At 36.2% G+C, this 16,010-nt stretch overlaps 1 protein-coding gene across 1 annotated transcript in view; it reads right to left on the minus strand.

Moving 5' to 3' along the window:
* The window catches only part of DNAH11 (dynein axonemal heavy chain 11), a 311,756-nt gene that overhangs the window by 181,219 nt on the left and 114,527 nt on the right, over positions 1–16,010 (minus strand). Inside the window, exons 32-36 of the mRNA XM_076006379.1 lie at positions 14,555–14,715; positions 11,342–11,498; positions 11,095–11,240; positions 8,110–8,226; positions 1,388–1,526 (exon numbers count right to left, since the gene is read on the minus strand). Coding sequence (XP_075862494.1) covers positions 1,388–1,526; positions 8,110–8,226; positions 11,095–11,240; positions 11,342–11,498; positions 14,555–14,715 — 720 coding nt within the window. The remainder of the gene's footprint in view (positions 1–1,387; positions 1,527–8,109; positions 8,227–11,094; positions 11,241–11,341; positions 11,499–14,554; positions 14,716–16,010) is intronic.

Genomic DNA, 16,010 nt, shown 5'->3' on the forward strand with positions numbered 1-16,010 from the left:
CAAAGTCAAATCTTGCCCCCACAAGTTGTTAGCTATATGGACTTTGGATAGGTTGTTTCACTCAGTTTCCCCATCTGTAAAATAGGGCTAATAGTAGCAAACTCACAGACTTCTGAAGATTTTAAATATGTAACTCATGGTGCCTGTTCAATAAATACTGTTTCCTTTCTTTCTTGAAAACTCTGGTAATCTATTCATCCTCTGTTTTCTTCCAATTTTTCTTTCATGTAAACTGAATCCCCTAAGTTCTTTGAAGTCAGAAGTCTGGGTGTTTGCTTCATTTGTTTTCTGTCTTTACCCATTCTTCACGGTCAGCAATAAGCACATTACTTGGATATAGTAGATGCTAAGTGTTTAAATATTACTAGTGGGAATGAATACAGTTGCAACTTCACATTCCCTGGACTCAATTACATTTTTTCATTCTGACCTTTTCCCATTATAAAATTAAAATGGGCTCAGTTAAAAAAAATGCTTATAAAAATAATAAAACAATACCCATAATCTTACTATCCAGAGAAAAGTGTTAAAAATCACCATCTCTCCTCCAAAACATAAATTCACAGTTATTAAAAGGACAACATAAACTTCTCTTATCTTCCATATCTTACCCTCACAATGGGCAAGTTAAAATGCACACGTCTGGCAGTGTAGGTGACCGTGTGGTTGCAACTGTGGCACATTAATACTTTCACTGTGGAACAGCTGCAGAATAATGTCACCAGGAAATAATGAAAGGGCATCAAAAGACCAAAAGTCAAAAGTGACCACAAAGCTAAATTTAAACATACTGGTGCTGACACATATGTAAATTTTGTGGTATATCAGCAACTTTAGCGAACCTGTAAAGAAGCTCATGACTGGGGAGTAGAAAGTGGATAAGTCTGACCCATTTCAGAGACAAAATTGTAGAGCAAAAGTAAAAAAAACAAAACAAAAAAAAGCAAACCCCTTCACATTCAACTAAAGCATTACCAACCAATAAGAAAAATTTTAATTTAACATTTCTCGAGATGTTCAGAACATCAGCCTTACACCTCACTCTTATGAAGACCCTTGTCCTCTCTCACTAGAAAATAATATTCTCACCAAGAATAGGAGGCAACATAAAATTCCATCTATAATGACAACATTGATAACGTTTAAAGGAAACCGTATAGCCCACTGATAAAAACTCTATTAATACAAATAAAACATCAGATCTAAAATGTCTCAAATTTTATTTCAGAAAAAAATTAAGAATTATAAAACACAGATTTTCAAAATTTATGGTAAACATTTGCAATATCTAAGTGTCATTTGAGCCATCAATTATCCAACACACATACTTCAAAAGCTCTTTTAATGGGATGTGAAAACCAAGAAAAAGTAACAAACAGTCCCTCACCTGCTTGGAGAGGAGCTCCTTGCAGAGTGTGTACAGTGTAATGAACTTTCGGGCTAATGAGCGTGCGTCCACAAAACCCTCAGCGACTAACATAATTTCACAGATTAGCTCAATGTCAGGGGCCACCATGGCACAGGGTCTAAAAAGTAAATACAAAAATTAGCCTTAAAATGTGATAAGATAGTAAGTACAAATGGCTGAAATCGAGTGATTAATTTGTGCCAACATTTTAACCATTCCAAAGCAGGTCACAATTATCTCTGTCAATCACAGCTAACGAGACCCTTCATTTCAACTAAGAAAATGTCCACTCATTACACACAGGAAATGATGGGAAGGCTGAAATGGCAGAAGCACAGGTATAGGAGTTTAAGGAGAATCCACGGATATATTCTGTAAACGTCTAGTTTAAGTTGTCACTACAAAAAAGATGAACGGTGATGTTTTGGGCTAGAGGCCAGCCTTTACCTGTGGCTAAGGGTATGCTGGTAAATGTTTAATGACCAGCTGTCTAGAAAATAGCATTTGCTGATTTCCATGGAATAAATCCTTTCACCATGGCTAAACTACAAACACAACATCACTAAATGTGGAGCTGGGAAGAGACAGGCAGTAGTATACCACTATACAGACACCATAGACATAAATAACCTCAGGAGCATAAGGATTAGGAAAACAATTGTGAAGTGATAATTTTGAGTATGTATCACCTTTGTTTTTAATGCAATTTATTTAGTCAAAAGTTGATATAATTTAGTTCTAATTAGTGGCTGTGCTTAATAACCAGCTCACAAAATTCATGAAAATTCAAACATCAGCTCTTGAAAGCTTGTATAAGCCATCTCTAGCACGCTACTGCATTGGGCCCACTTGAATAGACTTTTAAGATAAAAATTCAGAGAAACATAGCTTCAAAGCTCCTTTCTTTTGGAGGAGGACTTCCAAAAGGTTCTTTCCCAAAGACAGTTGTCTTTGACAGAAATGTTTGAAAAAGTTTCACTCAACTGAAGTCAGGTGCAAAGAAGGTACAAGAGTAAATAAGCAAAACTCATTATGTTAGTCTTGTTAAAGTATACATTCCAATAATACTCACATGCTTTTGTAATTATAATTGGTCTACTTCATGCACATCTAGTTTTCAACTTAAATATTCCCCAAAGTATCTTTGGCTCTAGGTTTTGAATTCCTCTCTTATTTAGGCTGACCCCATATTTTTTTCACATTTATTATCCTTCATCATATGACAGAAGATGATGAAAAGTAAACAGGGGAAACAAAAGGCTAGCATATTTACTTATTTTATACTTATGTTAATATAGATAACTAATATTTACTGAGTGCTTGCTTCATGCCATATAGGGTGCTAAAAGCTTTTTCTGTGCTCTCTCACTTAATTCTCACAACTCCACGAGGTATTAATAGCTACTCCTTTTATCTGCATTTTACAGGGATGCAGACTGATGTTCGCAGATGTTCAAGCACATGCCATAGGCCACATGGTTGGCAAGTCATGGAATAAGGATCCAGTAAAGGCCCAGGCATGCTGCCTCCACTCAGGAATGACACTTCCCTCACCCAAATTTTCATTCAAACTTTGCTGACACAAGTATTAATAGTAACACTTAACATAAATAATACTACACATAATTTAACAAAATTTATGAAAACATCAAAAAACAATTTCAAATTTAAAACTCAAATTAAAAAAGGTCTGAGATAAACTGAGTTACAAACATAAAAATAATGGAAAAACAAGCACCACATGGACTCACCAGAAAATTGGTATTAATGGATCAACACCTAAGTGGACATATAGGAAAAACATTTATCGGGTGTTGGGTGGGTGGGGGGGGGAGGAGGGGATGGGTACATACAGACACAATGAGTGAAATGTGCAACGTTTGGGGGATGGTCACGCTTGAAGCTCTGACTCCAGGGGGGAAAGGGGGGACATGGGCAATATACGTAACCTTAACATTTGTACCCCCATAATATGCTGAAATAAAAAAAAATAAAAATACTGGGAAGGTATATAATATTCAAACAAAACTATTCTATAATCATTACATTTATTTCTAGAGCAGTTATTCTGTATCTAGAATTTTTCAAGAAAATTAGACATTATAAAATTACTATACTAGAGAAAGCTGTTATCATGAGCAAAGGAAAACATTCAATACAGGATGTTAAAATAATTAACTGTTAGGTAAAAAGCATCGTATAACCACTCATTTCATATTACTTGCCAAAAGAAATTTTCATTAGCTGAATTATATTTAAAAATACTCAAAAATTAGAAGACAATACAAATGAAATATGGTTAAATATCTAGATAAATGGATAAGCAAATTTTAAGCTTAAAAGAAATAAATCACTAAAAACTACAGAGGTTCTTATGTGATATCTGAAGTAGCACATTATTATGTTTTGAAAGTACACTGAATAGTTAAAGATACATATTGTGAGCACTAAAGAACTCCCAAAATAAACTGATAAACCTCTATCTTATCATCAAGGAAAAAGAAAGAGAAGATGCAAATCACCCATATGGAATTCAGGACATCACTGCAGATAAGGGAACAAACAAATGTATGCCAATAGATTCAACAATCTAGATAAAATAAATTCCTTAAAAGATGTTAGTTATCACAACTAATTCAAAAGGAAATAAAAAATCAGAATAACCCTGTATCTATTAAAGAAATTGAATTCATTATTCAAAAGATTCCCATAAAGAAAACTCTCAGTCCAGATGGCTTCATTGATTAATTCTAGCAAATACTGAAGGAGTAAATAATAGCAATCATACACAACTGTTAAGAATATAGAGAAAAGAACACTTGCTAACGCATTTCATGACGTCAGCATTCTCTGACACCAAATTTAGACAAAGACTTTATAAGAAAAGACACTATAGACCAATACCCCTCTTGGTACAAATAAAAAAAAAAAATCCTTAACAAAACAGTTGCATATTGAATCCAGCAATACCTATAAAAAATAATACCTCCTGACCAAATGGGGTTTATTCCCCAAATATAATATTAAAGGATTGTTTAGCATTTGAAAATCAATATAATTCAGGACACTAACAGAATAAAGGAGAAAACCCATATGAAAACTATAAAGCAACAAAACTTGTAGAAGAAAACATAGTTGAAACTTTGTAAGCTTGGACTAAGCAAACTTTCTTGATTAGGATATATTAATAGAAAACTAAAACAAATTAATAAATTGTATTTATTTCTTTTGGGTTTATTTTTTTTAGCACATCCTTCACCAGAATAGTAGTAAACATTGTACCCAGTAGATAGACCACCTCCCACCCTATCCCCTTCTTAGTTTTCAACGTCTATTGTATCACTTTATGAGCATATATATCCCTCATTTAGCTTACACTAAAAGAGAAAACATCAGTATTGGTTTTTCTATCTATGAGACACTTCACTTAAGATAATGGTCTCTAGTTCCATCCAAGTTGCTATAATAGGTATTATTTTATTCTTTTTCATGGCTGAGTAGTACTCCATCACACACACACACACACACACACACACACACACACACACACACACTCTCATACAGTCACATTTTGTTTATATCCACTTATCAGTTGATGGGCTGATGGCACTTAGGCTTATTCCATAACTTTTTGGTTGTGAGCTGTGCTGCAATAAGCACACAGATGAAGGTGTCTTTTTGTAAAATGACTTCTTTTCCTTTAAGTAGATAACCCAGTAGTGAGATTGCTGGATCAAATGGTAGGTCTACTTTTAGTTCTTTGAGGAATCTTCCTACTGTTTTCCACAGAGGTAGTACTAGTTTATATTCCCACCAACAGTATAAACATTACCTTTTTACTGCATTGGCACTAACATCTACAGCTTTTTGACTTTTCAATAATGGCCATTCTGATAGGAGTAAGATGGGATCTCATTGTGGCTTTAATGTACATTTCCCTGATGATTTGGGATACTGAGCACGTTTTCATATGTTTGTAGGCCATTTTTCTATCTTCTTTTGAAAATAATCTGTTCGTGACTTTTGCCTACTTTTTTGATGGGGTTATTTTTTCTTGCTGATTTGTTTGAGTTCTTCGTAGATTCTGGATATTGGATGAATCCTCCCTAACTCATTCTACAAAGCCAGTATCACCCTGTAAAAACAGCCAGGAAAGGACACAATAAAAAAAGAAAACTACAGGTCCATATCCCTCATGAACAAAGATGCAAAAACCCTCAACAAAATACAAGCAAACTGAATCCAATAGCACATCAAAAAGATAATTCACATGACATAATCTTATATCTAGAAAACCCTAAAGATTCCACCAAGAGACTCTGGGAATTGATAAATAAATTCAGCAAAGTCTCAGGCTACAAAATCAATGTACACATATAAGCAGCATTTCTGTACGCCAACAACAGTAAAGCTGAGAATCAAATCAAAGACTCAATACTTTTCACAATAGCTACAAAGAAAACAAAATATCTATGGATATATTTAACCAAGGAGGTGAAATATCTCTAACAAAGAGAACTACAAATCACCAAGGAAGGAAATTGCAGATGATGTAAATAAATTGAAAAACATATCATGCTCATGGATGGGCAGAATGAACATTGTTCAAATGTCCACACTACCCAAAGTGATTTACACATTCAATGCAATCCTTATCAAAATACCAACATCATTTTGTGCAGATTAGAAACAATAATTCTATGCTTCATTTGGAACCAGAAAAGAGCCCAAGTAGCCAATGAAACCTTAAGCAAAAGGAACAAGTTGGAAGGCATCACTTTACCAGAATTTAAGCTATAGTACAAGGTTATGGTAATGAAAACAGCATGGCACTGGCACAAAAATAGAGACATAGACCAATGGAACAGAACAGAGAACGTAGATATAAAATCATCCACATATTGCCATTTGATCTTTGACAAAGTAGGCAACAATATACACTGGGGAAAAGAATCCCTATTCTATAAATGATGCTGGAGAAATTGGATAGCCACATGTAGAAGATTGAAACAGGATCTGCACCTCTCACCTCTCATAAAAATCAACTGGTGGATAATAGACTAAAACCTAAGGCATAAAACTATAAGAATTCTAGAAGAAAATGTTGGAAAAACTCTTATAGACATTGGCCTTGGAAAAGAATTTATGAAGAAGATCCCAAAGCAATCACAGCAACAACAAAAATAAATAAATGGGACTTGATCAAATTAAAAAGCTTCTGTACAGCCAAGGAAACTATCATGAGAGCAAACAGACGACCTACAGAATGGGAGAAAATATTCCCAATTTTACACAGCTGATAAAGGGCTGATAACTAGAATCTATACAGAACTCAGGAAAATCAGCAAGAAAAAAACCAAACAACCCCATTAAAAAGTGGGCAAAGGACATAAACAGAAACTTCAAAAGAAGATAGATTAATGGCCAACAAACATATGAAAAATGCTCAACATCATTAATCATCAGGGAAATGCAAATTGAAGCCACAGTGAGATATCACCTTTTCCCAGTTAGAGTGGCTTTTATTACAAAGTCCCAAAACCATAGATGCTGGCATGGATGTGGAGAGATAGGAACACTCATACGCGGCTGGTGTGACTGCAAACTAGTACAACCTCTTTGGAAAGTAATGTGGAGATATCTTAAAGAGCTACAAGGAGAACTCCCATTTTATCCAGCAATTCCATTACTGGACATCTACCCAAAGGAAAACAAGTCACTTTATCAAAAACACACTTGCATTTGAATGTTTATAGCAGCATTCACAATCGCAAAGATGTGGAATCAACCCAAGTGCCCATCAATACATGAGTGGATTAATAAAATGCGGTATATGTATACTATGGAGTTTTACTTAGCCATGAAAAACAATGGTGATCTAGTACCTCTTGTATTATCCTGGATAGAGCCAGAGCCCATTCTAGTAGGTGAAGTATCACAAGAATGGAAGAACAAGCAGCATATGTATTCACCATCAAATTGGTATTAACTGATAAACACTTATTTGCACATATGGAAGTAACATTCATTGGGTGTCAGGTGGGAAGGGGGAGGAGAAGGTGGGTATATTCACACCTAATGGGTGTAGTGTGTACCGTCTGGGGGATGGACATGTTTGAAGTTCTGACTCGGGTGGGGCAAAGGCAATATATGTAACCTAAACATTTGTACTCTCATAATATACTGAAATAAAAATAAATAAAGATATTTCCAAAGAATTTTTAATAATATGACAAAATATGTCAAAATATTAAATGAAGATAACTAAATAAAAATTATGCCTACTGTAATATCTTAACTCCATAAAATATTAATTATAAAAGAGACTAGAAAAAATAGAGTAATCATTGTTTCTGGGTGGTGACATTGTAATTTTTTCTTTATTCCTTTCTATACTTTCCTATCCTTCATAATTTATGAAAATTATGTTTATAGCAAAATATTATAATAAAAGATCTAATATTAAATATTCAAATGTGTCATGTAACTTTTAAATACTGATTTTGAGTTTTGGCTTCATCATTCAAAAGGGCTAACTTATCATGGTGAAAGTTCTATCTATAAAAAGATTCCAAAGAAATAATAAGGGAAGGTTTTCCGTAGGAAGTCTCCAGGAAAAACAAATCACGTAACAGTGCAAACCAACAACGTTAGGTGGCATGAGCGTACCAGATGCCACGCCACAAAGCGTTAATACTTGCCTGAAAAGAGCTTTGAGATTTTCCGGTAATTCCGTTCGACCAGCATATCCAGGGTTCATAGTAATAAATATTCCAACTGATGGCTTCAGTGTGATAGCTTCCCCAAGAAATACAAATCTACCATAAAAAGAATGTTGATGAAATTAAATGTGTTCATTGAATATGAATGCACATTGACAAATGCAAACCACTGCAAAATGCAAATTATTATTAGGAAGCTGTTTATTCTGTGTGATTTTCTTTAAAATTCATAAACTTACATATTTTGAATATGCTTTGAAGTGTGTTTATTAAAAATACCCTCTTCTCCCCCCCCCCCAGAGGAATTACAAATATGAGAAGCATTCCTTTTTATTTTAGCATGGCCATAGTATCCTGGAATGTAGAAATGAGGACTTGACTACTTTAACATTTAATGAAAGGTGATGGAATTTTTGCCTTCAGTGTGGACTGTAATTCCTTGAATGGGACACTGCACAGACTGAGAATGACCATGCTAAGAACAGAATGGGATTCCCCATTCAGTCTTTATTTTGCCTATTTACTCGCCCTCTCTTTCTACCCTCCTTTCCTCCCTTCCTCCCATTTATTCAACAAATATCTGCAGAGTATTACTGAGAGGTAGAATAGCATGGTGGTTATTATAGGCAGCTCTGGAGCCAGACTATGAGTGTTCAGAATTCAGCGACAGCACTTTTGCTGTGCTAATAATCTTCTCTATTTTTCAATTCCCTCCTCTAGTTAAAAAAAGAAAGATAATAATAATACTACACACCTTATTGGATTATATGAGGGTTTAAGAGATTACGAATATAAGAGGCTAAATGTTAGCTGTGACTATTGCTGTCATTATCACCTGAAGACATTGGAGAAGCAGTGAAAGATTTTCAGAAAGATTTGCAATGGTCCAATTAGCCTGCTGACGACCAGGGCAAGAGAATGGTAAGGTGCTACAGACGCCAAACCAAGACACAAGGAGAAGAAAACTTTCAGATGAGGGTAAATGAGGCAAGATAGAAGACCAAACTCTTGTCGAGAAAGGGGAGAGGTGGTTAAGGATCTGGGTCTGTATCACAAAATAGGGAGGGAAAAAGATACTGAGAAAGAAACCACAATGTTTAGGACTAAGAGATTCTTAGACACTAGGTAATTAAGAGCAGGTGGATTTTCTGTATTCAAAATGAAAAAAACAGAGAAATCTTCATTCTCTGTCAAGCTAGGGAAGGCAGACAGGCCTGGCAAGGCTGCTTCGAGAAAGAGCGGTGGCTTCTGCCTACCCTCCTGCTGTACGTAGCATGGACAGCCACGGTCAAAGATGTGGACCTTCAGGGTGTAGAGCCAGCAAAATGCCGGAAGGCTTTGTGATTGAACCGTGGTCCCATCTCCTAAATCCTCAAGTGTAAAGGGAATTTAATAAACTCTCAAAATCATGAAAGAGTTTTGCCATCTGCATACAGGATAGCATAAGGATGAAGGGACAGGACTCAGACATGCACAGTAGACTATCAAGAAGTATGGTTGGGAAGTTTTAGAATCATTGCATGAATCAGTTACATAAATCTCCATAAGAAAAGAGAGCCTCAAATGACATCTCGGTTACATCAAATAATAAGATTTTGACTAGAAGTTAAATAAAATATGGCTAGGGATCCAAGAAGAAATAAGTGAACTTCTCTCACATGGCATTAGAGTAGGGGCAGGCCAGGCAACAGACGCCTGGCCATAAAAAACTGCTGTCACAGGCCAACGTGGGGGAAGGACTGAGAGGTTTCTAGAAGGCAGGAAGGAATATCCATGTGTATCCACTGATAAGCTGGAAATTTCTACAACAGGTTTACAATTCCAAGAGGCTATAGCTAATCCTTCCCTGATTGAGAGACTGAAGATGTTCCTATGCAGAAGAGAGCCAGCTGAGCATAATTCCCTAAAAGTGTGGGGAATGGGTAGGCCAGAAAAAATGAGGTTGTATTGTAGACAAAAATTAAAAAAAATAATTACAAAGAGACCAGAGCTATGATGTGTACCACAACATTTATTTCTCAAAGCAAGCCATCAAACCCCAAGTGCCAGCTGTGTTTTGCCTTTTGCAGTATGGCATCATGTTGAGAAGTAGTGAGGTTTCAGATAAATTTTGAAAGTTTGTGGCCCAAGTTAGTGGAAGAACATGAAAGTAGAATCTACTGGGATGGGACAACTAACAAAGCAGGTGTTGGTGGAAAAGGAGAATTCTTATTTTGGAGATATTAAGTATGAGAAGCCACTGAGGCATCAAGTCGAGAGAGATACCCCAAAATGGGCAGTTGTTTAGGTCAATCCAGAGATGAGGAGGAAGAAGTGTAGACATCTGGTGGTTAGCAGCACAAAGATGGCTTTTAAAAGCCATAGGACTGGATGAAACCACCAAGGGTGAAAACAGAAACAGAGAAAAGGAGTCTAAAAACTGAGCCCTGTGATATCTAATCTTAATAGGTTAGGATATAATAATAATAATAATAATAATAATAAATAGCAAGCACTGGCATGGTACTAGGTGCCAGGCACTTGTCATCACAGTAATCTATAAGGTAAGAACTCTTGTTTTCCCCATTTTATATGGGAGGAGAAACCAGCAAGGAAGCAGCCTTGAGGGGAGAGAAAAGTGGAGAAGGTCCTGTAGCAGGGAGCGTCCAACTGTGCAGATACTGCCAGAAGCAACAAGCAATAGATGAGGACTGAGCACCATCACTAGATTTAGCATCATAGAAGTTGTTTGTTTTTTAAACAATTAATGTAATGTAGTAGACCTTAGTTGTATTCAACACTTGAAAACCACTAATAAAAAAATGGGAGAATATTCAAAATAATTCTTCAGAATCAACTGGACTCTTATTTAATCCATTTCGTAAGACAGGGAGAGGCAGCAATAGACCGTGAAGTTGAGGTTACCGGCATCATTCCATGTTACTCTTTCTACTTGTAACGGGAGAAAAGCCACACGCCACTCACCTCTTTCTCCCGTTTCTGATGGCATCGTGAATCATTTTCACTTGTACTGCCACCACTGACAGGACTTCCACTGGGATTCGGTTGAACTCATCAAAGCAGCCCCAAGCTCCTGTCTGCACCAATCCCTTGTAGATATTTCCTATGGACTAAATGAGGGAGGGAAGCATTCAGAATTTAACAGAAGGGGCTTGTACATTGAATCATGCCCAATCAGGAATACTGTCGTTAGAATACATCATTTTCTTACTTTGTAGTCCATTTGCTCTGAGCAGTTGAACACATAAACCATCATGCCAAGGGCACGACCAAGATCTTTTGTGGTTTCTGTTTTCCCTGTGCCCGCTGGGCCGGCAGGAGCCCCACTCATGGTTAGATGAAGTGATTGGGTTAAAGTAATGTAACACCTCGAAGCAAACAGAAAACACAGATATTAGTCTAATGTGAAATTTCCATAAAACATTAGTGGCAACTAAATTTTTTTAAGAAAGTTTAAGAAGCCAAGGTCTAGAACATGGTACTAGCACAAAATATTGATATACTTCTGATTTGTTCATAGCAATAATGAGTCAGAATATTTTATATCAAATTCATTTTTAGGTTCTGTGTAAAAACACAGAAAAGAATGTATTGGTTTATTTGTTTATTGGTCTCATTTCCTAAGAGCTGTGTATTTGAATACAAATAACACTCGACTTGCAATGCTATTGAATTTCTGATATTTCTAAGTAAAGATACTATTAATATGGAATACACCATTTCAAGCTATTTTTTATAAAAGAAAAATAGAAGAGAAGTCTTGGATGATGAATGAATTAAACATCGACTACATTAAACTGCTACTTAATGAATACATTAAAAGATGAGATATGTAAATTTATATAAACATAAAGTATGCAAATAATACATACTCATTCAATGAATAAAGTAAACATAAAAAGGCACAATTTATGATGTTAAAATGTTATTTTAGGAATTTATTTTGAATGTGATGTTACATGCAGCTAAATTACCATAATACTTCTTTTTGCAGGAATGACTCAGAGGTTCTTAGAAAATCATGAAAAGACAGAACTTAATACTTATTAAAAAAAGGAAAGACAAAGAAACAGCAAGGACCTCAAATGGCTATATTCTTTATTTGGGACTTCTTCAGGTTTATAAATTATTTTGGTCTTAGTACAGACAGTGAATCTAACAGAAAAACATATGTGAGGAGGTCAGGAGACCAGGGACTAACGTCTACTTTGCCAAGCATCAGAAGCCAATATTTTGATATCAACATGCCTCAGTTTTCTCCTCCATAAAATGAGGCTAATCGTAGGCTATGTCCAGGCAGGACTAGCCAACTGACCAAACTCCAATCAACAGGATATGTGCAAAAATGATACGTGCCATTCCTAGGTCACCTCCTCGGAGCTATTTGACCAGGGCTCTCATTTTTCCCTTTCCACTGGCTGAAACAAATATGAAGCCATGTTTAGTGTGTCAGCCACCTGCCAGCTATGCTCCTGGACCACTCACCTCTTTACTGTTACCCAAGTGAGACATTTGCTTCTGTGTTATTGATGCCATTGTATAATATTCCAGGGTCTCTCTATAACAGCAGCTTAGCTGGATCCTCCTAACCAATGCACCCATGTTCCAGCACGACTGTATCAGGTACAAGCTAGTTCACCTAAGTCTCTGAACTTGCCCCCATATGGAAGGAGACACTATCAGGTCTGCCTAAGTCATGGAGGAATGGTCAACAGCAAATGAGACCTGCCAAAAGTGTTTCAAAGGCATCATATGTTAATGTAAATAATTAGTAAATAATCCAAAGAATGAAATGGAAATGAAGTCTAAATAATATAAACACAGTATACAACACTATTCACACTATCAAATGAACATTCATCTTTTTAACTTACAAATAAACCACATAGTGATTTTTTTAATTAAAAAGTTAATAAGCCATCAGTTCTCACATACTGATAAACTTTAAAACACCTCTTCCGTTTTCTTCTGTTCCCTGGGCCTCCCTTCCCCTATTGGCTATTCATGATGGCATGCGTCCAGTGGATGCTTAACCTTGGCAGTTGTGACTATACTCAAGTGATTTTTGTCCAGCTACAAATTTTAATCCCTCACATTGAAAGCAATACATAAATGAAGACAGTGAATACTGACTTTTAGAGACAAGTTAAAGAGAACTGAATCAGACAAACACAACTGTAGAAGCTGTACAATATACAAATGATAAAATCCTAAGCAGATTAATGTGTGCAAGAACAATCACAAAGCTAGTGAGAGAATCCCACCAACCTCTCAGAACTACCATAACCACCAGCTTTATATATTTGTATTTGAAACTGCCTACACTTGGGTGATAGCGGATAACCGGGGACATGGCCATGATCTTGAGGTGTGATTTCTCTTTCACAAATGCCAAAGATTCCATGTGCTTTTTCCCATAAAGTCAGCAGAGGTTGGAAATCTAACAAAGAAATTTACATCCATGTGACATATTCTTACCTCCACAACATTCTGACTGTGTATGTATTTGCTTGGAGTCACGTGGCAATGAACTGGTCATAATAGTAACCTCAGGGCCTCCGTGATATACTTGAGCCACATTGGATTTCTTTTTATCCCTTGAACTGATCAAGATCCTGTCCACCTTGGAAACTTTGTGCTTCCATTTGCCTGTAACCTTTTGCCCCAGGATGTGCACAACTGGGTCCTGGCTCAAAGGCCCTCTCACCCAATTTATAAAAGACTCTCCCTTCTAGATGATTTTTAACACATCACCCTATTTTTGTTATAGCATATATTATATCACCTAAAATAACTTTGCTAATTTGCTTGTTTCTGTTCATCCCCACTCACATGCGCCACTCAACTATAATAGAAAGCAATTTCCGTGTCAGAAAGAACCCTGTCTGTTCATCCCTGAAATACGACTTAGCACAGTACTTTGTATTTGTTGAATCATTTGATGGATTGTATGTTCTCCCTCTTCTCTTCCTTGCACTGTATGCAATTCTTCAAAAATGAATTTGAATACAGGCAATTCCTAGTTATTTTCACACTTCCAATAAAGGGATGCAGTGGGGGGTGGGGAGAGGTGGTGACAGATCCTCCTATCAGGATGCTAGCCCTAGATAACCTGGCAGAATGGATTCAGTGATCAAAAATCCTGCCATCAGCCATATTAATCCACTCACCATTTCATCAGTTCATTGGATAGCTTCTGTAATTCTGTTTCTCTAATTCAGTTCTATTTACCCTGATTCTAACTAAAAAGGCAACATTCACTATCTTACAAAATTAGTTAATTTACATACTGCTTTCAGGTAGTTTCCTAATTTGTTCATCGTTTTCTTGTATTCCTTCATTTCCATCCTCACACATCGCTGCCCACGCTGGGGGACTTTCTTCACTTGGTTTCTGCCATCGGACTCAAACTTATAATTGTTACCTGTCAGTCAGAGGAGTGATCACTAGTCGAGGACTGTTTCCTAAGTATTCATAGAAGTACTGGAACTGGGCATCACAAATATTAACCAAGCAGTGTTTCAGGGTGTCTTCCCACCGGTGACGAAGTTGAGACAGCCAAGCAAAAGCTTGGGGACTGGCAACCTAAAATCATCGCATAATTGTTTCACATAAGACACTGATAGTTTTGAGGCAGCAACACATTTATCAATCTATTCTATTGGTTCACATTTGATTTCTAAAATTCTCACAAATAGGAAATCTCTTGTAAGCAATTGCAAATTATAACTGCATATAGATGGTTGAATACTTAATCAGAAACGTGTAATGAAAGTCTTCATTTTAAACTGGCTTTTATGTAACATAATATCAATTCATTCAAGCAATGCCTTTTCCACCCCTTATGAATCACCCCAGGGGATTAGATAATTTTTGTGGCTTTCTACTCCTGTTACTGAAGTCAGACAGAAAAAGACACTTTCTATATTAAAATGACACATAATCCATAATTTCTGCCCGTCAGAGACATAAATAAACTGTACTTTTGATCAAATTCATTCTAAAACCAGTCTGCTTTTAATATAGAGATTTTCCACTTCATTTTTCATCACATCAAATCACAGTATTTTTTCATTGCTATTCTTTCTTTCCATCTTATTGAATCCCACCCATTCCTTTTCCAGTTTAAAAATAATTCCCCATCTCTTTCAAGGTACATGTGGACCCTAGGGTTTCTGGGGAATCACTGGAAGTTACCAAAATTATCGTCTACTAATTTGTCTGATGACCACATAAGTTTCAGCATCACATATTCATGTATTTTAGATGGTTGAACATTAGCTAAATTATCTTTTGAGTACAAAATAAAGGACACATTTTAAATCATAACTCATCCTCCTGCAAGCACATCACCAGGCTGACAAAACAGAATAAAATATATAAGAAGGTGCAAGGTCATATTGAAGTAGTACTATCAAAACGAGAACACACGGTAAGTGGTGTTTTGCAAATATTAGTCTTACACTAGCAATGAAAGAACACCGCTCACTAATGGTCCCGCAGCTGGATCAAGGAATATTTATGTTTATGGCTTATGTGAAGAAGTCTTTTCTTGCACTTCATGGAGAGAATTAAAACTCACTTTGACTTTAATAAATTGAGAGAGAAGTAGAAAACCAACTATTTCACAATACATGCATGCATTTGAATTGTGAAAAGAACTGTCTTGCTTTGGTACTAGCAACCTCCCTAAAAGGTTGGAGGAAGTGGGTGATGGGCATGATGCATCAGTGTTATTCAAGAGACATGCATACTTCTGGCATTTGTCAGCAGGAATATATTTTGGTAAGAAAATTCTCCTTTCACAGTAAACACTGTCAGCATCTAAGAGACATCCAGACTTTTATAAAAGATGGAGAAGGAAAGTTATTAATACACTG

Source organism: Microcebus murinus, chromosome 9, assembly GCF_040939455.1.
Source record: "Microcebus murinus isolate Inina chromosome 9, M.murinus_Inina_mat1.0, whole genome shotgun sequence".
Classification (NCBI taxonomy): domain Eukaryota; kingdom Metazoa; phylum Chordata; class Mammalia; order Primates; family Cheirogaleidae; genus Microcebus; species Microcebus murinus.